The 21,920-nt window shown below is 36.1% G+C and overlaps 3 protein-coding genes across 3 annotated transcripts; 2 read left to right on the top strand and 1 right to left on the bottom strand.

The window, feature by feature from the left end:
* Window positions 1-2,905: 2,905 nt before the first annotated feature.
* On the top strand, window positions 2,906-6,445 carry LOC113711168 (uncharacterized). The gene is made up of 3 exons (XM_072066942.1): window positions 2,906-5,684; window positions 5,776-6,087; window positions 6,195-6,445. Exons 1-3 carry the CDS (start codon window positions 2,906-2,908, stop codon window positions 6,266-6,268), a joined length of 3,165 nt encoding a protein of 1,054 aa, XP_071923043.1. The 3' UTR covers window positions 6,269-6,445.
* A 2,051-nt stretch (window positions 6,446-8,496) lies between these two features.
* On the top strand, window positions 8,497-11,470 carry LOC113712061 (annexin Gh1-like). Its single transcript, XM_072067953.1, has 5 exons — window positions 8,497-8,795; window positions 9,621-9,766; window positions 9,968-10,186; window positions 10,658-10,870; window positions 10,993-11,470. The coding sequence occupies exons 1-5, from the start codon at window positions 8,720-8,722 to the stop codon at window positions 11,287-11,289; spliced, it is 951 nt and encodes a 316-aa protein (XP_071924054.1). The 5' UTR covers window positions 8,497-8,719; the 3' UTR covers window positions 11,290-11,470.
* A 1,066-nt stretch (window positions 11,471-12,536) lies between these two features.
* Window positions 12,537-17,537, bottom strand: LOC113712168 (uncharacterized). Its single transcript, XM_027235457.2, has 5 exons — window positions 15,722-17,537; window positions 15,448-15,610; window positions 14,384-14,547; window positions 13,265-13,520; window positions 12,537-12,978 (listed from the first exon to the last, which is right to left on the bottom strand). Exons 1-5 carry the CDS (start codon window positions 17,179-17,181, stop codon window positions 12,871-12,873), a joined length of 2,151 nt encoding a protein of 716 aa, XP_027091258.2. The 5' UTR covers window positions 17,182-17,537; the 3' UTR covers window positions 12,537-12,870.
* Between the last annotated feature and the right edge of the window lie 4,383 nt (window positions 17,538-21,920).

The following is a 21,920-nucleotide window of genomic DNA, read 5'->3' on the forward strand; positions in this document are numbered from 1 at the left end:
ATTTTCAATGAAACGATTTTATGTTGGACTCTTAACTTTTGAATAGGCCAAATTTTATGAAATTTATATTCGATAATTTTAGAAAGCTCAGGGAGGTTTTCATTCCATATTTTTCAAATTGCACAACCTCCCTTACAATTAATCATCTTATAATATTTAAAATATTACAAAGAACAAACTTTAATATTATAAACATTCTTCTCAACATATTAAGGTTAGTAGCTGAGATTATTATGATATTAAAATTAACTCTTTGTAATATTTTGGTTACAGATTTTTTTGATTATTTGTTATTGATTATGTTTGACAATGAATTTGTAACTGAAAAGATCAAATTTGATCTTACATTAAGTGAAATATATAGAATGATATACTATTTCTCATGTTATATGTGATTTAATCTTTGATGATAAACACTAAATTCTAGTGTTTTCTTTAATGTTTGGACTGGTATTAGATTAATTAAACAATTTAGTAGATGAGAGGCAATAGTGGAATCATTATTTTCTCTCTTCTAATATCATTTTTTAATTATTGGTTGAACCTAAATATTAGAAGATAATAAATCTCAAGAGAAGTTAGTGTAATTTTTAAAACTTAGAGGGAGATCAGTAAAATAGTCACAAACCTCAAGAGAGATTTTTGAAATTATTCCGACTAAAAATGGCTAATTTCTCAGAATATACACCCAAAAAAAAGTCCGTCAAATATATGTTGACAAACGCATTGCACAAAACTATATTTGCCGTGCCCAGTCAACATAGCAAGAAAATTTTTTTTTAATCGCTGAGGCTACCATGCTAACTATGCACGGCAGCGGGCAGCCTTCTACCAAAAAAATTTTTTTTTTTTTTTTAAATGTAGCAAACTAACTAACCATCCAAGTGCCTCGATACAATGTCAAGGTTTCATTCTAAGTTATTTTGCTATTGTTTTTGTACTCATCCTCTAGTTTGACCGAATCGTGTCCATCTATGATGGAAGTCAAGGGTAGGAATATTTCAAACCAAATTGATGTTGCTGATGGAGCCATGAAAGCAACAATTATCAAGTCCGCCAATTTTTCTTAGTCAAGTTTTGGATAAATATTCTGAATAATATTTTATGTCAAAGTAAAATCTTTCTACACAAATACCCCATTATGTGGTAACTTTAACTTCCAATAAATGGTTTAACTAAAACATGTTCATGTCAAATTTCGGACAAAGATGTAGAATATTTTATTTTGAAGATGAAAAGCTCCAGATTGATATTATGACTTTGGTTGACTCTGTCATAGTTCATTGGTGTCAAATTCTAGAGTGTCTGACGATCTCTATTCTACCAGTGTTCATTTGCTGCTAAATCTGAAGATGGCAAAGCTGGTGTACAGCCTTGTGTATTTGCCCATGAACATCATTGGCTGTAGAATTACCAATTCAATGAATCAAAGCAGGCCCACTTTGCAAGCCAAAATTCCTCCATTCATGCCTGGAAAGGCTTACTTCATTAGAAGATTCTGAAGAAAACCATATGCACATTCATGTAGGAAATGTCTTAATTAGCGTGTGAACAACGAAAATGCAGCTATGACTTTGAAGTTTTTCAAGGCACCAAAATCTACGTCTAAGTTTTGTTGTAAAATAGCCAGTTGAACTATTACATTCTTAGATTATGGTACTAATTATCACCACAAAAAAATAAATAAATAAATAAGCAATTGACAAAAAACCCAATTCTACCATAATTATGAGAAAACTCGCTACTTCATGACATATCCTGTTACTTTTCGCGATAAAACTTGCCTTTCATGCTAGACTTGATAAGTTTTACGGAGAAATAACTAAGTCCTTGGCTCAAACACTAATTCTTCAGTTCGAAAATGCCCAATTTTCTCATATATTACTAAATTCTAGCTCTGCGTGAAAACTATGCGCAGTCAAGTCTACGCTTATTTTCTTGGTCTCATTAATTTACAAAAATGATGCAACCAATTGGTCACAACTTTCATGTTCTACCAATCCCCGAAAGTAAACACAAACAACGGGTGTATGTCAAGCTTACCCTTGTTTCTTGGCCTCATTAATTTGCAAAAATGATGTGACCAATTGGTTACAACTTTTATTTTCTACCAATCCCCGAAAGTAAACACAAACAACAAAAGTATGTCAAGTCTATACCCTTATTTTCTTGGCCTCATTAATTTACAAAAATGATGCAACCAATTGCTTGCAACTTCATTTTCTATCAATTCCCGAAAACACAGACGACGACTATTTTTCTACCAATTCTCCGAAGTAAACATAAACAACGAGAGCATGTCAAGTCTATCCTTATTTTCTTGGCCTCATTAATTTACAAAAATGATGCAACCAATTGGTTACAACTTTCATTTTCTATCAATTCCCGAAAGTAAACACAAACGACGACTATTTTTCTACCAATTCTCGAAAGTAAACACAAACAATGAGAGCATGTCAAGTCTATCCTTATTTTCTTGGTCTCATTAATTTACAAAAATGATGCAACCTAGTGGTCACAACTTTCATGTTCTACCAATCCCCAAAAGTAAACACAAACAACGAGTGTATGTCAAGCTTGCCCTTGTTTCCTTGGCCTCATTAATTTGCAAAAATGATGTGACCAATTGGTTACAACTTTTATTTTCTACCAATCCCCGAGAGTAAACGCAAACAAGAAAGTATGTCAAGTCTACTCTTATTTTCTTGGCCTCATTAATTTACAAAAATAATGCAACCAATTGATTACAACTTTCATTTTCTACCAACTCCCCAAAGTAAATACAAACAACGAGCGTATGTGAGGGGACTATTTTCATTTTTTTCATTTAAATGTCCACTTTGAGCCATCTTATTTTTGAGCAACACTTTGAGCCATCTTGAATTTACACATTAACATAGTAACCATGATCATTATAGTTCTAACCTCATTCCTTTGCTTCCTGGGAAGTGCATCAGCTTCTGTTGAAGAAGCTGAGGCTCTTCTTAAATGGAAAGCAAGTTTTCAGAACCCGGATAATCCCCTGCTATCTTCATGGATTCTTCCGCCAAACGCTGCGAATTCTTCTCATTCTCGAAAAGAAATCGCCAGCCCCTGCACTTGGTATGGTGTCTCTTGCATTCATGGAAGTGTCAACTGGTTGAACCTCACAAACTCAAGTATCAATGGTACTCTTTACAACTTTCCGTTTTCATCCCTCCCAAATCTTGAATATGTTGATCTGACCCTGAATGATCTTTCCGGCAGCATACCACCTCAGATAGGTAACCTCTCCAAGCTCTTGTATCTTGACTTGCAGCGCAATCTATTTTCAAATACTATCCCACGTGAAATTGGACGATTGAAAAATCTCCAAACCCTTCATTTAAATGCCAACGAGTTAAATGGCTCAATTCCTGAGGAGATAGGGCAATTAAGGTCTCTAAGTGATCTGGCTTTGGCCACTAACGATCTTGATGGCCCTATTCCTGCTTCCTTGGGCAATTTGAAAAACTTGACTTACTTGTATTTCTATGACAATCTGCTTTCTGGCCCCATTCCTCCTGAATTAGGACTTCTTTACAATCTTGTTGAGCTTTACCTGTACAGAAACCAGTTACCAGGTCCTATTCCACCCTCCTTTGGAAACTTGAACAAACTAGAGGTCTTGCATCTTTACAGCAATAAACTCACTGGTCTCATTCCTCCTGAGATAGGGAATCTAACATCACTGCATAGTCTGAGTTTATTCAGTAACAGTATAAGTGGCTCAATCCCACCATCACTAGGCAATCTAGCCAGTTTGACTCTCCTGCACCTATATGGCAATCAACTCTCTGGTTCAATTCCCAAGGAGTTGGGCAATCTGAAACTTCTCGAGGATCTAGAATTTGCCGATAATCTGCTAAGTGCTTCCGTTCCTGCTACACTAGGTAACTTGAGTAACTTGCAGTATTTGTATCTCCGCAGAAACCATCTTTCTGGTCCTATTCCCCAAGAGCTTGGAAACTTGACAAAGTTGGTTGCTATGATCATGTCTGAAAATCAGTTCTCTGGTCACTTGCCCGATAAGCTATGCGAAAGTGGAGTGCTTCGAAACTTCACTGTAAATGACAACATGCTTACAGGTCCAATTCCTAGAGGCTTGAAGAACTGCACAAGTTTACTTAAAGCTGTCTTCAATGGGAACCAGCTCACTGGAAACCTCTCAAAGATGTTTGGGGTCTATCCACACTTGGACTTCATGGATCTTAGCAACAACAATTTCCATGGAGAACTCTCTGGTAATTGGGGAAGATGTCGAAACTTGAGTACTCTGAAGATTGCAGAAAACAACATCTCGGGTCCTATACCTCCCGAATTAGGAAATTTAGCTCAACTAGGTGTACTTAATCTTTCCTCCAACCACTTAACTGGGAAGATTCCAATGGAATTTGGGAAGCTAAGATCTATGCTAAATTTATTTTTGCAAGATAATCAACTATCAGGCAGCATACCTCAAGAAATGGGATCACTAGATCAACTACTCAGTCTAGACCTTTCTTCAAACTCATTGAATGGCTCAATACCAGAAACTCTAGTGAACTACAAGCAATTGTTCTATTTGAACTTGAGCAGCAACCTTTTGAACCAAAATATACCTGCTCAGTTAGGAAACTTAATTACACTTTCTTCCCTGGATCTTAGTCACAACTTTCTTGAAGGAGAGATACCATCTTTGTTTAGAAATCTGCAAAGTCTAGGACTGTTGGATCTCTCCCATAATAATCTCTCTGGTTTCATTCCACAGGATTTGGATGAACTGCCTGGTTCCACGCACATTGACATATCTTTCAATAATTTAGAGGGTCCTGTTCCGCCCGGCAGAGCATTTGCAAATTTCACGATAGAACAAGTACAGGGGAATAAAGGTTTGTGCGGAAATATTACAGGATTACAACCTTGTGAAAGTCCTCCTGTCGAAGGAAAGCATAAGACGCACAAGGGTCAGAAACTTGTCCTCCTAATTTTGCTCCCTCTTTTAGGATCACTTTTACTTTTCTGTGCGTTTGCTGGAGCCTTCCTTCTATGCTATAGAAGAAAGAGAACAGAGAGAGCTGAAGATACAGATGTGGATGAAGACGGCTTCTACTCCGTAGCCATATTTGATGGCAGAGAGATGTTTAAGCAGATTTTAAAAGCGACAGAGGACTTCAATGCAACATTTTGTATTGGAGAGGGAGGTTACGGGAGTGTTTACAAGGCAAACCTTCCATCAGCCGATGTAGTAGCTGTAAAGAAACTTCATCAATCATCTGAGATGACAGATAGAAATGGTTTCTTGAATGAGATAAGGGCCTTGACGAATATCAGACATCGAAACATTGTAAAACTTTATGGTTTCTGCTCAGATTCCAAACACTCAATGTTGGTTTATGAATACCTCGAAAGAGGCAGCTTGGCAGACATTTTGAGCAAAGAAGAAGCAGCTAAGAAATTGGATTGGCAGAAAAGGGTGAACATCGTTAAGGGCGTAGCCTACGCTCTGTCTTATATGCATCATGATTGTTCACCACCAATAGTTCATCGAGACATATCGAGCAAGAATATTCTTCTTGATTCAGAAGATGAGGCTGACGTTTCTGATTTTGGCACTGCAAAGCTACTGAAGAAAGATTCATCCAATTGGAGCGCGCTAGCAGGCACATATGGATATATTGCACCAGGTAATTGACCATCTTTTCTCTTAATCCAGCAGCAGGTAACTTTAGAGCACAATTACAAGTTCTTACTCATGACATGATCTTTCCCTCGCAGAGTTTGCCTACACAATGGAAGTGACTGAAAAATGTGATGTGTACAGCTTTGGGATACTGGCCCTGGAAGTAATCAAAGGAGAGCATCCGGGTGACTACATATCCCAAATTATGTGTGCTTCACCTGGAAACTTACAACTGGAAGACTTCTTAGACCAACGGCTTTCGCGTCCAACTAAAAAGGTTGAAGAGGTTCTGGTATCCATTATCAAACTTGCAAGGGGATGTGTGGCTGCTAATCCAAAATCCAGGCCAACAATGCACATTGTTTCTGAGTCGTTAGCAAGGGGTGCTCAATCTCTGCAACATCATGGTGAGTAACAACTAAAAATAGGCATAAAAACCTTTTCTTTTCAGATTCTTTTCTTTCTATATGGCTCTTTATCAATTAACTGTCTCCTACTCTTTTCCTGTGTGTAGTGGAAAATAGTGCAGCCCGGATAGCAGATCTGACAAGGATTGTTGAAGAAGAATTAGAGGGACTAGAGCATTAAAGCATAAATGACCCATGTAGCTTGAATGAGCATAAGATCTTCAGAACTGTACAATACATTACATGCCCTCAGGATTTAGTTAGCACTTTGCAAAAAGAGGGCTCTTTTTCCGATCTTCAAAATTGTGGCTTTGGATCTATTGGGTACAAATAAATAATCACAAATTTCTTCACTTAATTGAGAATGTGTCGATATTGGACAGCAATCCCATAGCAAATTGCGACCTGCCAGTCAATAAATTGGCTTTGTCTGCATTGACAGTACAAATTTATGGTTGTTATGGCTATACACGGAATCCCGAGAGATTTAATCGGCATCCACATTAAAAGTATAGTTGGTGAATGAAAATTTTACTCCAAAGAGTACGAGGAGGAGTGAAAAAGGTCACTCTGCCGGCAACACTGACTAGTTAATACTTTTTAACTTCTTTTGTTTCTTCTATTTTTTTTTTTTTTGCAAGTATTAACAAAAGGAATAGCAATCCAAAAGATAGGTGATGGAATTATTTCTTGATCACTACAAAACTATAGGAGGCAACTAATAATCGGTGAAGAAAATAGCAATCCAAGGCAAAATTTTAGTAACATTTTTTATGAACGCATTTTTATCTCACATATATCAAATCGTTACAATATATTTTTTAACAAAAAAAAAATCCAAGAAATAACAATCCTAACCAGACCCAATAATCGGCGAAGAAAACATTTCTCATCTTGCACATAAAAGCAAAAACAAACGTTAAGTTTCTAAAATGAGGATAATCTCCAAAAGTTTTAGAACCCCCTTCTTGATTTCTCAAAATACTAATTATCATGTTTATCAAAAGGAAAAAAAAATGTAGAACTTGAACCAATCCCACTGTTTTTTCTTTTTTCTTTTTCAATGTTTCCGTTATTTTTATAAGCTCTTTCCACTTTCCAACTAAACCGATTAAGATTCCATCCTGTTAACTTCCTTTCAAGTTTTACATTTGCATTCACATCTTCTAGGATCAAATGAAGATCAATTAAAGAAGGGATAAGAAGGAAGCTGAAAAGATCAATAACCTAATAATTTCGTGCTTTGAATCTCATCACTGATTACCCGATAATTAAGGCCCTCAAATGGGCCATTACAACATAAAGAAGTAGGACAAGGGGACTGCAAAGGTGGAAAGCAATCATGGCTCAAACGTGGCATTAGGTAAATGTGGGACCTAATTCCCGGAATATCCATGCACGAATTCAAGATCCGATGTACTAGAATTTCCGTTCCACTTGTTGGATGACCGCTCAGTTGCCAGCAATCCCACATTTTCTGGTGAAATTATTTATTTTTTTATCTCATTTCCAATACAATTTTTTATTATAATAATTAATGAATATATTAAATAGTTGTGGTATTTTCCCTGAAATAAAGCAACAAATCTTCTCACACCATTTGCACTTATTATATTTCGTGTCAAATAGAGCCTTGATAGTAGAGCATGGATTCTTGAGGACAATTAGACGTTGTTATATTTATTCTACTGCTGCTATTTTTTTTGAAGGAAGGGAAAGAATAAAAAGTTTGAAAGAAAAATATGCAATTTTCTTTTTCCTTTTTTAGAAATAAAATTGTAGCTAAAGTATTTTATATCTCCTGGCAATATTCCAAGGACTTATTATTGCTCTAATGACCTTGAAACCATAATTATTGAGCGGTATATAAAAGCAATTTGGATACTAATTCCCATTTTAATAATTGTATCCAAAAAAAATGAAAACTATAAGAATTTACCAACGTAACTATGACTTTGCAATATGAACATGTAATCATGTTAACAACCCTAGGAGTTTTTTCTTTGGCCTTTGCCTCAAAAACATATCATTCATCAATTTATTTATTTATTGACGAAGTCAATTGATTGAATTTTTCTGATAGAAATGGTCCACAATATGTTATCATTTTCGATTCACATTAAAAAATTCGTCTCTTATATAAGGTTCTTTCTTACGAGTATCTATTGAATACTTTTTAATATATTTAAAATTCACCTAATTTATTATATTTATATAAATATTAATGATTATTATCCTTCATTAAATTTATATAATTTTTTATTTAATTTTATCTACCCTCTTTCTCTTTCGTATTTATTTGCTTTGATTGAAAATTGGTATTTGAGGACAAAAAAGAAGTTTATCGAAGAGATTTGATGTGGACCCCATGCGCCTATAATAAATTGATTGAAACACGTATTGATATATGTGGCGAATGGAGAAAAAAAAATCAGAAAAAATAAAAAATTGAAACCTGCAATCTCCATCCATATCTTTTCTTTTTTCCTTTTTTTTTTCCAACAAACGGGAACGGTCCATCCATATCTTTTCATTCGTCTTAAAATAGCACCTTTCTCTTCTCACACAAACACACACTCACACCGTCAACACTCCAATTTTCGCACTTCACATTCTCTTCACAATACCAGCAATGTCTACTCTGATCGTGCCACCCCATGTCCCGTCTGTTGCTGAAGACTGTGAACAACTCCACAAAGCCTTTGAAGGTGCTAGACTTCTTTTTTTTTTCCTTTTTTTTTTTTGGTTTGGTTTTTATGATCATTGCGATTTTAATCATTACTTGAAGATCAAGATCAATGCTTTTCTGCGCTTCTGCTATGAGGTCTTTTTTGGGTTTTCTTGTTTAAGGACATTGTGCAAAGATTCAGTCTTTTGTTAGTTTTATATGTGACCATCTTGGATGGCCTGCAGAAATGTGTTTTGTTCTTTGAGTGTCTCGGTGATCAGCTGATCTGATCATTGTAATCTTTCATATACAGCGCGATTAGGTGTGATCTCGTTTATAGCGAAACGGTTTTCATGTTTTTTTTTCCCTGATTCCTGAACCTTGTGATGCTCTATGATTGTCGACATTTTCTCGAGTACTTTACTTGCTGCCTCTGTTTCTTGATGAATATATACAGCTTCTACGGGTGAAATAGAATTCTAAGTCTTCTGATCCAACTCAAAATGAAGTACTTCAGGTATCATGTGAACTTATAGACGTTTAGGATGTGATCTACTTAAAAGTTTATCTTTCGCGCAGCTTTTGCTAAGCTTTTCTTGGACGTTGAAGACATCATTGATCAATAAGATCTTGACAGTACTGCAGTGGATTCTGAACTATTTCTTAGCATGAGAGGACCTTGATCTGCTTCTTTCTTAGCTATTACGCTCCAGGTGTATTTTAATCAATGTAACACAAACAGGTCTCTGTAGATCACTTGATGGTTTGCTTAGGACGATCTTCTTCTTCTCTTGCTTCATTACGGGTTTGAATTGTTGTTTTTTGGTTTTTGGTCTGCTTGATTAAAGTGGCAACTTTTTTGCAGGATGGGGAACAAATGAACGTTTGATTATATCAATTTTGGCTCATAGGAATGCCGGCCAGCGTAAGGCCATTCGACATGCTTATGCTGAGACTTATGGGAAAGATCTCCTCAAAGACCTAGACAAGGAGCTTTCCAGCGATTTTGAGGTTGATTTACAAACTTTTGCTTTTTACTGGCATATGGTTTCCACTAATTAATGACAATGTGTAATCATAATTCCTTTTAGATGATATTTTTTTTATTTTGTTTTATTGAAGATCAGTATGTTCATGATCATTCTATCAATACAAAGAAGCAATCTTTGCCAAAGAATAAGGGCTAATATATTTCTTCGTTATTCTTACTAGAGGTTGGTTCTGCTTTGGACATTGGACCCTCCTGAACGTGATGCAGTTTTGACCGATGAAGCTACGAAGAAATGGACAAAAAGCAATCAGGTTCTTGTGGAGATAGCTTGTACAAGGCCGTCAAAAGGATTGATTTTGGTCAGGGAAGCTTATCATTCTCGTTTTAAGAGATCCCTTGAAGAGGATGTTGCATATCACACAACTGGGGACTTTCGTAAGGTAAACCAGCACAAGGGTATTGTTTTTGTATTGGTTTCATTATATTAAGTCTGCACGCTTCAAGACTTTTACTTGATGTATCTTTTTCTGAAGCTTTTGCTTTGTGAAGTACATAAATGTAATGATCTCCCATTTTCAAGCTTCTGTGTTTCATCCAAATAAATGGAACCAGTTTATCCATCGGTGAAAGTGATAGGCTAAGTGATGACTTGCATGAGAGTAAGTTGTTACTTGTATGTATACTAGCATTTCTGTTTCATTTCTGAGTAGATATCCAGTGCTGCTTGAACTTGTAGGATATGGCATTATTGAGAGTAGTGTCCATTAGGAGAAATTTTGGCAGTTGCCTTGGTTACATGATACTTATTTGCACCCCAAGGTATTTGAGTTTTTAGATTCTGTATAATGTAAAATGTACTGGACAAATATGTGAATATTTGGGTTACTTATCTCGTGTATTTTGTTTTACAGCTCCTGTTGCCGCTAGTCAGCTCATATAGGTATGAAGGTGATGAGGTAAACTTGCGCCTTGCAAAGTCAGAGGCTAAGATACTCCATGAGAAGATTAAGGGGAAGCATTACAGTGATGATGATGTAATTAGAATTGTGGCCACAAGGAGCAAAGCACAGGTCAATGCAACATTGAATGAATACAAGAATGAGTTTGGTAATGATATAATCAAGGTATGGAGACGATTACATTATCTCTTGGTAGATTCTTGAATTTCCTGCGTTTACATAATCTCAACGAACATCAGACTTTAAATCATCCTGAAATCTATTGAATTGCCAACTGGAATTGGCAGGATTTGGAACATGACGATGACAATGAGTTCCTTCCTATATTAAAAGCCACTTTTGAGTGTTTGGTCTACCCTGAGAACTACTTTGAGAAAGTTCTTCGCGAAGCAATCAACAAGAGGGGGACTGATGAAGGTGCTCTCACCAGAGTTGTCGCTACAAGGGCCGAGGTCGACTTGAAGATTATCAAGGACCTTTATCACAAGAGAAACAGTGTCCCTCTGCACCGTGCCATTGTCAAGGACACTCACGGAGATTATGAGAAGATGCTTGTTGCTCTGATTGGTGAGGATGATGCTTGAAGATCAGTAATAATCTAATAGCAGTCAAGTTCTATGCGCTTGTTAGCGTTATGCCTGCTGTCCCGCTTGATCAAGAACTTAGTTTGCCCTGTTCTTCATTGTGGTGGTGTGATTTGTTGAGCTTTGGTTTGCGAGTATTTTATCATCATCAATAATATAACTTGTATGTTCGGATGCTGGAGATTGAAGCTGTACTTGCACGTTTGTTCCCTTTGATAATAATAAAAAAAAATTTGCATCTGTTTGGTAGGAGAATCCGTTGGTAATTAAAAAGAAAAAGGTGATAATGTCTACCCAGAAGAACAAGAAAGAGGACGGAAAAATGGAAAGGTACAAAAAAATGGTGACTCTTGAGTGTTATCAAGAAAAGTTCGTCCTGGTCTTTCTTGTCATATTTCCCTCAAATTTTTCCACCTACTGTAGGAGTTCATGTTCACGTTTGACGACCAGAAAAACAAGAAGCAAATGCCTAATATAAGCTGTCGTGAGACGAGAGACTTGTGGTGACCATACTGGCCTGCACTTCCAGCAATTCACGCAGGAGATGATGATGGGTCATCTTATCTGAAGTCTGACTCGTCCAAAATCTGCCATCTTTCCCCTTCTGATGTTTTGCCCGACCGTCATTTTAACCAGGCAGAAATCAGTTTTGAGATCACGTACCCAATTAATACAGCAGGCAGGCAGGAAGTTTGTTGTTCCAGACGAGAGATTAAGTGCTTCAATAATCAATTTAAATTTGGTCCCACAAAATTGACTTAGCAGGCAAGAGACTAAACAATTAAGGGTCCTCTTCAACTATTTTAGTTTCCATGCACATTTTCTTATATTAAATTTGCATTAACACGTTGTGGTCCACCCAAAAGCATCTTAGTAGAGATATCGTAGTGTCAAAGGCCAATTAGTCAATCCCAGCCTCTATTGAAGTTAAGGTCCTCAATCAGGCCATTAGAAAAACAGGAAGAAAGAGAAAATAGGACGAATTTGAAGATGTGGTTGGGTTCCCATGAGAAGCATTTATCTCTGCTGGTCGACAGAGATATGTCCTGAAGTTGGCTTTGCAACAAGAAAGCTATACCTTTGAGCCTCTGCTTTTTCTGTCTCATGCCCTTTTGCAAACAGGCAGAAATGCTTAAACTCACCTACTTAATGATTACAATGGTTTTTACCAACATTTCCCAGAATGGCATTGACTATCAGATCATCAAATGAACCTAATTAGAAAAAATATGTGAAAGAGTCCGTAATGGGGGAAGAATCCGCAGCAATCTCATAGTGTTTGAATAAAAGCAAGGAAAAAACATTATCCAAAGAAATACAGAACAGGTAACAACAGAAGCTTCGTTGCCTGCATTATCTCCTATGTAAAGTATTTGACAAGTAACACTACAACATAAGGAAGAGTCACAAGTTTGGGTACTCTCTCTCAGGCTAAGGTTGAAGTTGTCACCACACTTGAACATGAAGGAAACGAGGTCAGGTAATATACATAAGGCCACACCAAAAAGAGATTTAACACTTATTCACAAAGTTTGTAGCATTTTTTCTAAAAACCACAGCAGTTGACCACCATTTCCAACATCACTTCTTCAGAAGATTGCGTGAGAAGATCTTCTTGCAGTAGGGACTGGTGCGCAGAATTTCGCTGTAAGGACAGATTGCCTCAACTAATAAAGTACGGAGAGGCCCCTGATGCAGAACAACAAAAGGTGCATAATTCTGGATTCAGCTCATTGACAAATGAATGAAGAATTAATGTGGTTAACGTCAGCTAAAACTGAGAAATTCAATACAAGAAGCAACTTCTCCAGCATCAAAGTGATCTAATTATGAAATTTGTATGTCTCCAATGTTTCTTCATAAATTGATCCACCTTTTGGCAAGAGCTCAAAGGCAAGTCTCCCATTTCATTTTCTAACAAGTCAAAATAACATTAACATCAAAAGACGATAGATGTTAGAGATTGATTACAGACCTTAGTAGCTTCAAGTGCAGATTGAACGACATAATTAGCAAATCGGTCCTGAAGCAATTGATCAAAATGGCGCACAGATAGTAATTCTGTGATGATTCTAGGCTGGCTATCTTTGAGACATCGCAGGCACTTCTCAACAACATGGCTGCTAAATTTTTGCATAGACAAGAATACAAAGTGACCTTCAAACTGAGAAAGCAAGGTAGCAGCTGCAGATGGAATTTTAAGCTCTATGATGTATTGGATAACATAATTTCTGCAACAAGGAGAAGTTCAGTACAATGTTTAGCTGTAAGAGATGTATTATAAAGGAAACACGTAGGACCATCACATGGCAAAGGTTCAAAGAATTGCATAATGGAAGAAATTATGAGAGGCTTGGCAGGAATTTATCAACAAAATGATGGTTTCTGTAAAGAACACGTGGAGAGTGATTTTTTTTTTCCCTTTAAACAAATTCAGGGCTCCAATTAATTCCAATCCAAGCAATTAACCAAATTAATGATCTCTTTACTGAAAAACAAACAAAAGAAAAGAGAGGGAAGCAGAAAGCATCCAAAAGCAAGACATGAACTCTTTATGCTTATCAGCAGTACACTAGTCATATGGAATCATGAATTTAGATCCATCGAATGGGGGAAATTTTCATATCCCAAACCCATAAGATATTGCTGAACCAACTCCCATGTTGCAAAACTTTCTTGCTCAGGGAGCACTATATTCATTTCGTGCCTCTCTGTCTCCAACAGGAAGCATTACATTCATTACTTGCCTTTTGCCCACTAATAGGATATTGTATCAAATTAGCTAGGAAATCTAGCAAGTCTATACACCATTTCGACCCATACTTCCCATTCTCATTGTGCACTATAATTCAAATTTTATGAGAAAATGTGAACACTGCTTTTCATTCCTCCCTTTCACCTCATCAATGTAGTAGTTACCATCATCATCATCCTCTCTCTAAGGAAGCTTTGTTTCTTTCTCCAGGACATGACCACATACCCATTGCAATCATGGTAACAGACCAATTAACGGGCAAAGATTCACCTTAAAATATGAAACAAAGAGGATTGAAAACAATCAGAGGAAAAGTAAAACATTGTTCAGGATTTCTACCCAAAGGCATCTTGAGATAGGAGAAGCCCGTTAGCGGAAATGCTCGAAACCAACTTTTCTCGATGCTTCCCACTTGAATAAGCAACGCACCGATTCAGGACACAGCACCCATGGCGATGGCATGCAATGTCAACACAAAACTTTGCAGCAGCATCAAATATGAACTGTAACAACAGCTAGTTAATTCTTTATAAAAGAACATGATAACAGGGAAAATTTACGGATTCTAATAGGTATGTTGTGCTACACAGGTTCTCAGTTTCCTAATTTTTTGATCTCCAAATTAAGGTGTGAGGAGTCAAGCATTTGATTAAGGAATCAACACTTGATATGTCTGCTTTTTCAGTCATATAAAAATGTGCTTGTCACCATGATCCTCCTCTAGTGCTATTTGAAGTAAAAAAGAAAATCTCATCTGCTTCAAATGGCAGATTCATTTCATTATGTTTTTAGTCTTGAATTAGTGCTTTCCATGGTAATAGCCATATGAGTGCGCAGGAACCAGGCAAGAACTGCTTGAACCATGAGTGTATTGTAGAACTTACAAACACTAGATATAGAAGGGAATTAAACGAGCCTACCATGGAAGACCTCCAACAAACTTGACAAATCAGTGGCTTTTTAATTGCTAAAATAAGCAAATGGATATCCCTAAGACTAATTTCGAAGACTCGTACTACATGATCCCAAAGACAGACCAATCAATAGGTAATGATTGAAGACATGGCACCTCAGAGGAGTAAAATCTAGAGACAGGTATCATACTTCAAAAACACAGGTACGGAAAGAAGCAATAGCAGCTGCAGATGACCAAATAAATGAAGACTCTCCAAAATTCCAAACTTGATAATCTGGGCTTTTAACTGAGACAGATGTTACTCAGTGGTTCACTAAAGAACTGTATTGCATTAATAGAATGGTAAACTGAAATTCATGTATCATAGCTTGACAATATGAGATTTTGTTTAGTCCAATGATGTTAATTAAATCATTTAATAAAAGAAAGGAAGTGTTTACTATCCCCAAAAACGCTGCAAACTTTGACTAGGTGAAAGCGATTTTACCTTATTTTGGTCAATGGTAAGGGACTGTAAGCATCTCTGCACTACATGATTTCCATTTTGGTCTTTAATGAGATCAAGCAGACCTGGTTTCAGGGCTACCATAATCAGTGATATTTGCTGCCTGCTTTTGATGGCTTCTATCAGCTTTTGCACTACACGGGTACTGAAAATGAGAGTCAATATATCCATCAGGATGGTTAGAACTTTAGGTCGTAATACAGAAAATTCAATTGGAAATGGAGACAACACTTAGAGCAGAAGGCAATGTGATTACCCATGTGTGTTCATACAAATGTCAACAAGTTCTCCACGCTTATTAGTCAGCTTAAGCACAATCACCAATTTTTGATCCTCAGAACAGACATCTAATAATTTCTGGATAAGGTAGTTTGCAAATGGATCAACCATGAGTTCAACAACATGATCAATAATTTCAGTGAATATGATTTGAATATCTTGACTATTTCCTTCGTCAAAAACCCTCTGCAAGAACCGACAACCCAACTGATGCTTGCACATTGGATATATGTAACCTTGCAACTCTGCTGGTGACCTATAGTATAGCTGTGCGGGTAATGAGCTACAGTTCCTTGGCCTCAAACCATCTTCACATAATTCTTTGCGTTGTGATTGAGCATGCCCAGCGCTATTTGCACAAACACCTTGGCATTGCATTACAAAATCCAAAACTAGATCTTTCTCCCCTGACTTTGACATAACTGCCTCATTCCTTGAACTCTTCTTGTCACCCTTTGATCGATTAGATTTCTTTTCAGCTACAAATTTCGAACATTTCCCTGCACCATCCACAATGAAGCTATCTTCACAACCGGGAGCTCCAACTTCCCCTGCATTTGTCACTGAAAACATTGGTCGACCTAAATTAACACAAGTATTTGGCATTCCTCTAGCATTTCCATTTAACATCAGAAGTTTATATGCTAAATCCATCTCCAACATGGGATTACTTAACTGAGAAGAATCCAAGCCATTATAATCAAGAATTCCACATTGCTGCGTGTCATAAAAATCGTCAGCAAAACAAGGCCTACCATTCACCATTGAAGTTCTATTTCCTTGAACTCCTTGGTTGCAAAAGCCTCGCCCCTGCTCTTTGACCAGCCTCATATAATAATCTACCTGGTCCTCTCTAGATAAAGCATTAGAATGCCTGTTTGTCAGAAAAGGAGAAGGCCCCATAAAATCTTTGACATCACATACTTGTCCCAGCCCCATAGAATAATCATAAACATGGTGGTTGCTAAATCCTACAACACTATTTGACAAACGGTCATTGAATCCACCCAAAAACCCATCCGGGTCAACCCGAAACTTACTAGTACTACAGTAATCTCTCTGTTCATCCCCCACATGCATTCTACTAAAGTTTTCACATAATCCCGCATTGTATGGTACATTCAACATGGACTCTCCACTGGGCTTTTCAAAGACCCCAGAACCCATATTTCTAGCAGCAGAATTCAGCTTTTCTTGATGCATCCCACCATCAAAGCTAAATGGGGTCATGACTGTTGATTGTGACGATGACCCATTATCAATAGCATCAAACACACCAGAAAATAACCCCGAATTCATGGCTACAAATGGACCACTACTCATAAGCATAGTAGGCTGATTGTTCTCAAGAAAACCATGATTCGCATAAGAAGTCTCATTCATCATGACCCCCTTCATTTTTCCATCAACATTTTCTTCCTCAACTCTAAACATCATGACCGCCCTTAAACTAATATTTATAAATATGATACTACATATATCAACAAAAACAGAAAGTACAAAATTACGGGAAAAAAAAAGCTAGAATTTTTCAAGAACAAAACTTCAACAAGGAGAGAGATGGTAAAGACAAATTCAAAAAAGGGGACAATCTTTCTGGGGTTTTGGGAGTGAGAGAGAGAGAGAGAGAGGAGTGATGCTAGCAGTACAAGGAAAGTGATGGGTTTTAATATGGTTAAAAAGCAGCAGTAGTATTTGGCTAAAGCCACGCCATAACAATGTGGAGCAGCAACAAAAAAACCACTAACAGCTTTTTTGCCGCTGTTATAGCCTTATAGGTGGCGTGGACAGCCCAGAAGCGACAAACAGAATTGCAGAGGAAAAAGCATACACAATGGCCTTTGTGTATTCTCACTCACACTCTACACACACAAAATACGTAGTAGTATTAGAGATGCACACTCCTAGGGCCAAGCTTTGATTTGGTTAAGGAGGCTTTAATGGTTCTGAAATAGAGGATCAATAGTCATCTCATGAGCATAGAGGATTTCTTTTTTATTTATTTTTTTCCCTAAAATCGAGGAAATATTTAACAAAGTCATTTCATGAGCATAAAGAATTTCATTTTTTTTAAATTGACTCACTAGTACTACGATGGAATCTCTGTTGGTAGATTTTATTTTATTTTATTTTACCTTCCCCCCCCCCTCCCTACCCTAGCCTGACTGGTTAGGTTCAAAATCCCATAACAAGTAGAATATTTCTTTTGCTCTTTTTTTTATATATAATTTAAGAACTTTTTTTTTCTTTTTGTCAACTTTTTACCTTTAGAGTTGTTCATGAAAATTATAAAGTAACGTATCAATTTGCACGCACTTAAATAAATTGTGGTTATAATTATCATGTGTTTGCGCAAAAAATAACGTGATACGAATTAGAAATCAACAAATCATGGTTATAATTAGCACGTTTTTGTGAGAAAATAACATGAGTCGAATTAGAAATCACGTGACATAGCGTATTCCATTTATAGAAGTAATTCGTAAACACAGTCCATTTTCCTATCTTGAATCTCATTCTCGAGAATAATTATTTTAGATAATAACTCTATCTAAGGATGTTATGTATCTTCCACTCTTATTAGGTAATTCACGTTTCAGTTTATGACATTTTCTACGTATAGTATCGTAGCCCCTTTACAATCTATATGTCTGACTCCGCATTACCAAATGAAAGAAAAGTACACAGCTGAATGCGCTGAGCTTATACGCCGTGATAACTCGATTGGGACTGATCGTCTGTTTTTACACCAAGATCCTAGGTTTGATCCTCACTTGCTGTCATTACTGGGCACTTTTGGGGTGAGCTTAGCTCGGTGTGGAGATTAATTTGGGTGATTCCAAAATACTCCTCTAGACTAGAAAAAAAAAAAAAAAGAAGGCTGTGAGCTTATACGGTTAGATGTCATCTAAGAAATTTCTTTTTTCTTGTTTATATTTTATTTAATCTCCATCCTAAGAGCAAATTCTTTTCATGAATCTCTTTACTTTGTCATAAGTTAACTATCTAATTGCATTGTTTGTTTGTGTTTTCTAAGAACACGTCTAATATGTATTGCAGATTCTAGATATGGATTAGATTGCAAATGTTATTGAAATATTCAACTGCAATCTATTGACAGCTGATATTGATTCCACTATTGTGAACTAGATATGGTCTTATTAAAATAAAATTAACATGGGTCCTCGTAAGCTTTATGAATTGTCAATCTTTTGCTGCTTTTGAACACAATAGGGGCACAATTAATTTTTTGGCTCAAATATATGAGACAATTATAGCTTCATGTACTAATTAAGTAACATATTCAATTAGAAATTTTGAGTCACGCGACGTATAAGTTCTTTGAAACGGTCTATACTCCACATTAGGGTTGCAAACGAGTCGAGTCGAGTCGAGTTTTGAGCTAATCGAGCCGAGTCTCGACTAAATCTTACCAAGCTCGAGCTCGACGAGCCGGCAAATTTCGAACTCGAGCTCGACTCGAATCAAGTCGAGCCGAGCTCGAGCTCGAAAAACAATAAAAAATAATTATTTTATTTTAAAAAAAATAAATAAAATAATATATTTTTTCTTAATAAATAATAAAATATTAAGGATATATACGTAATTTTACTATAAAAATAAAAAATAAAAAAAATATATAATATACGTAATTTTATTATTAAATAATATATATATATATATATACCCAAACTCACGAGCCGGCTCGCGAGCTAACGAGCTTAATATTCTGAGTTCGAGCTCGAGCTCGAGTTTGACTCGAGCCGGCTCGAGCTTGATTTGAGCCGCTCACGAGCGGCTCGATTCGTTTGCAGCCCTACTCCACATGAACAATTATGTACCTCAATTGATCAGAAAAAAATAGTAATGAATATAAGTTCTTTCGAAATAGAGATTCAGTTATTGTCAATTGATCATCTTTTCGACACTTTATTGACTGCATTATCCTTAGCCTCACAATATGCTTACAAGGTCAATGCGCAAACGCATCTCTTTATGTATGGCGTGGGCGAGCCAAGCCACTCACAAGTAGTTTCCGAACGGTTTAGTTAAAAGTTTGGCTTTGAATTTGGTTTGATCAAACTCAAGCTCAAGTCCGAGCTACTTGTTCGAGTTAAAAGTATTCGATGGATTTAATCAAGTATTTATATTATTTATATATTTTAATTATGTGACAAAATGGTAATTTGATAAATCTAAATGTAAAAAATTAAAAATAAGAAAAGAAAAGCTCGACCTAATAAGGCTTGTAGTTTATTCGAATTCAAACGAATCGAGCTCGAGTTTAATTTGCATTATGTCGAGTCGAGTTCAACCTCAAATTTACATGCTCCTTCAATCTTGAGCTCGAGTTGGAGTAGCATTGACAGTGATCGAGTTCGAGTTCAAGTATGATGCTACTTGAGTTCGATTCGATTCGATAGCACCCCTATCTTTATGTATTTGTTGATCTCGTTTGTTCTCGAGTATATAATATAAGGATTGGGGGCCTCAAGTTTCATTTTAGTCCTCAAGTAGAACAATAGTTTTAAATTTTTTTACACAATATTTCAACTTGTTTATATCGTACGTAAATTTTTTTTATACAGTAGACCCACTTTTATTTATACGTAGGAGCAAACTGATTTGAAATAGATCTTTGGAGGCCCTATCCTCTTATATAAGACATATACTAATATACATACATATATACATGTATATATCAGCCACTTGTACAATTGTTCTAACAATCAACCATAATTGTTAACCTTCGATCAAAATTGAAGCACAAAATAATATCATATGATGACTATTGTTGCAATTGCTCCTCCTCTTATTTTTGGGTAAAAAAAAAAAAAAGTAGGTGAGTTTGATTTTAGCTTGTCTCATGTGTCATTTATAGAAATTTTTATGAATCGCTCACTAAGGCGCAGTCATCACATTAATAATAAAACTCGAACACACAGTGTTTATTGAGAAAGTAACTCGGCCGTATTACCAACTGAACTAACCGCTCTTTCTACTTCTAGTGGTTCATTTATAAGAGACCGAGGAAAGTCGGGTTGAACATGTGAGTCGGGGCGAGGTCTACAAACATTGGATAGGCTGATTGTTGCCCATGCCGAAGTAGAAATGACTGGACGTTTTAAGTAATTGGTTTAATTACTTGTGCTGTTGTCTGTCCCTTTTATTAAAAATGTAGCATATTGATTTACAAGATCAGTTCTGAAAGAGAAAGAAAGTAATGGAAGGGAAAGATCCGCATGAGAAATAAGTATCCGAGACGGCTACGACCCTAATATCATATGTGTGTCTGACATGGCTGGCTGGAATTTTAATGATACTAGCCAGAAGTGACCAGCCCGTACCGACCAAAAGTAATTCGGATCCTGCAAAAAAAAAAAATCCACCAAAAAAATTAATCAGATTTGAGTTTTAAAAATTTTTTTTTTTTTACTAAAAAGTATAGATATGATTACAATGACCAAGTGATGAAGGGGAGGGCTAACGAAGTTGTAAAATATTCCTACTAAAATACCAAAAAAAAAAAAAAAGCTAGTTTTACAAATTCTATTAACTAACAAGTGTCAAGTAATATTTTAATATACGCTCACAATTTTTTTTGGTGGTAATTTATATTTGCATTTGAAAAAATAGCTTTTGGCACAAGTAAACTAATATTAATTTTACATGAAGAAAGACAAAAATTTAAAAAGTTATTTTAAAGTGGAATATCATTCATATTTTTCATCTAAAGTATATGCACATTACATTACGATACTACTTTTTTTTCTGTAGTGGTAGAAAACACAAAGCCAATATTATTGATGAGTTAGCTGGAAATCGTCCAATATAATTTGCTCGATAGATAATGAAATGCAATCGTCTGCCACTTTCAAGTTTCAACCCACAATTGAAATTGATAAAGAGGTTGATGTTATGTCACGATGGAAAATTGTTCGAGTTGTAGTGAAAATTAAATTCATCCAATCGGCTTTTAACTTTTCATCTTTTCTAACCTCTTTCTCATTTCGCTTTTATTTTCATGAGAATAAACACTCAACCATTGAACAAAAACTACGAGAGAAAAAAAAATTACTTTAGACTATTAATAAAGGATAAATAGCACCTGACGAACTTATTACATTTGAATTACCTTTTATTTAAAATAATGAATATATTAGTAACAACTTTTA

This window comes from Coffea arabica, chromosome 10e, assembly GCF_036785885.1.
Source record: "Coffea arabica cultivar ET-39 chromosome 10e, Coffea Arabica ET-39 HiFi, whole genome shotgun sequence".
Classification (NCBI taxonomy): Eukaryota; Viridiplantae; Streptophyta; class Magnoliopsida; order Gentianales; family Rubiaceae; genus Coffea; species Coffea arabica.

Bases quoted from the DNA above. Each gene is read 5' to 3' on its own strand.
- LOC113711168 (XM_072066942.1), top strand. From the start codon at position 2,906: ATGATCATTATAGTTCTAACCTCATTCCTTTGCTTCCTGGGAAGTGCA. The intron at 5,685-5,775 runs GTAATTGACCAT...TTTCCCTCGCAG, and splicing joins ATATGGATATATTGCACCAG to AGTTTGCCTACACAATGGAA. The intron at 6,088-6,194 runs GTGAGTAACAAC...TCCTGTGTGTAG, and splicing joins TCAATCTCTGCAACATCATG to TGGAAAATAGTGCAGCCCGG.
- LOC113712168 (XM_027235457.2), bottom strand. From the start codon at position 17,181: ATGATGTTTAGAGTTGAGGAAGAAAATGTTGATGGAAAAATGAAGGGG. The intron at 15,611-15,721 runs GTAATCACATTG...TCTCATTTTCAG, and splicing joins ATTTGTATGAACACACATGG to TACCCGTGTAGTGCAAAAGC. The intron at 14,548-15,447 runs GTAAAATCGCTT...CTGTTGTTACAG, and splicing joins TTACCATTGACCAAAATAAG to TTCATATTTGATGCTGCTGC.
- LOC113712061 (XM_072067953.1), top strand. From the start codon at position 8,720: ATGTCTACTCTGATCGTGCCACCCCATGTCCCGTCTGTTGCTGAAGAC. The intron at 8,796-9,620 runs GTGCTAGACTTC...ACTTTTTTGCAG, and splicing joins ACTCCACAAAGCCTTTGAAG to GATGGGGAACAAATGAACGT. The intron at 10,187-10,657 runs GTAAACCAGCAC...TTTGTTTTACAG, and splicing joins CAACTGGGGACTTTCGTAAG to CTCCTGTTGCCGCTAGTCAG.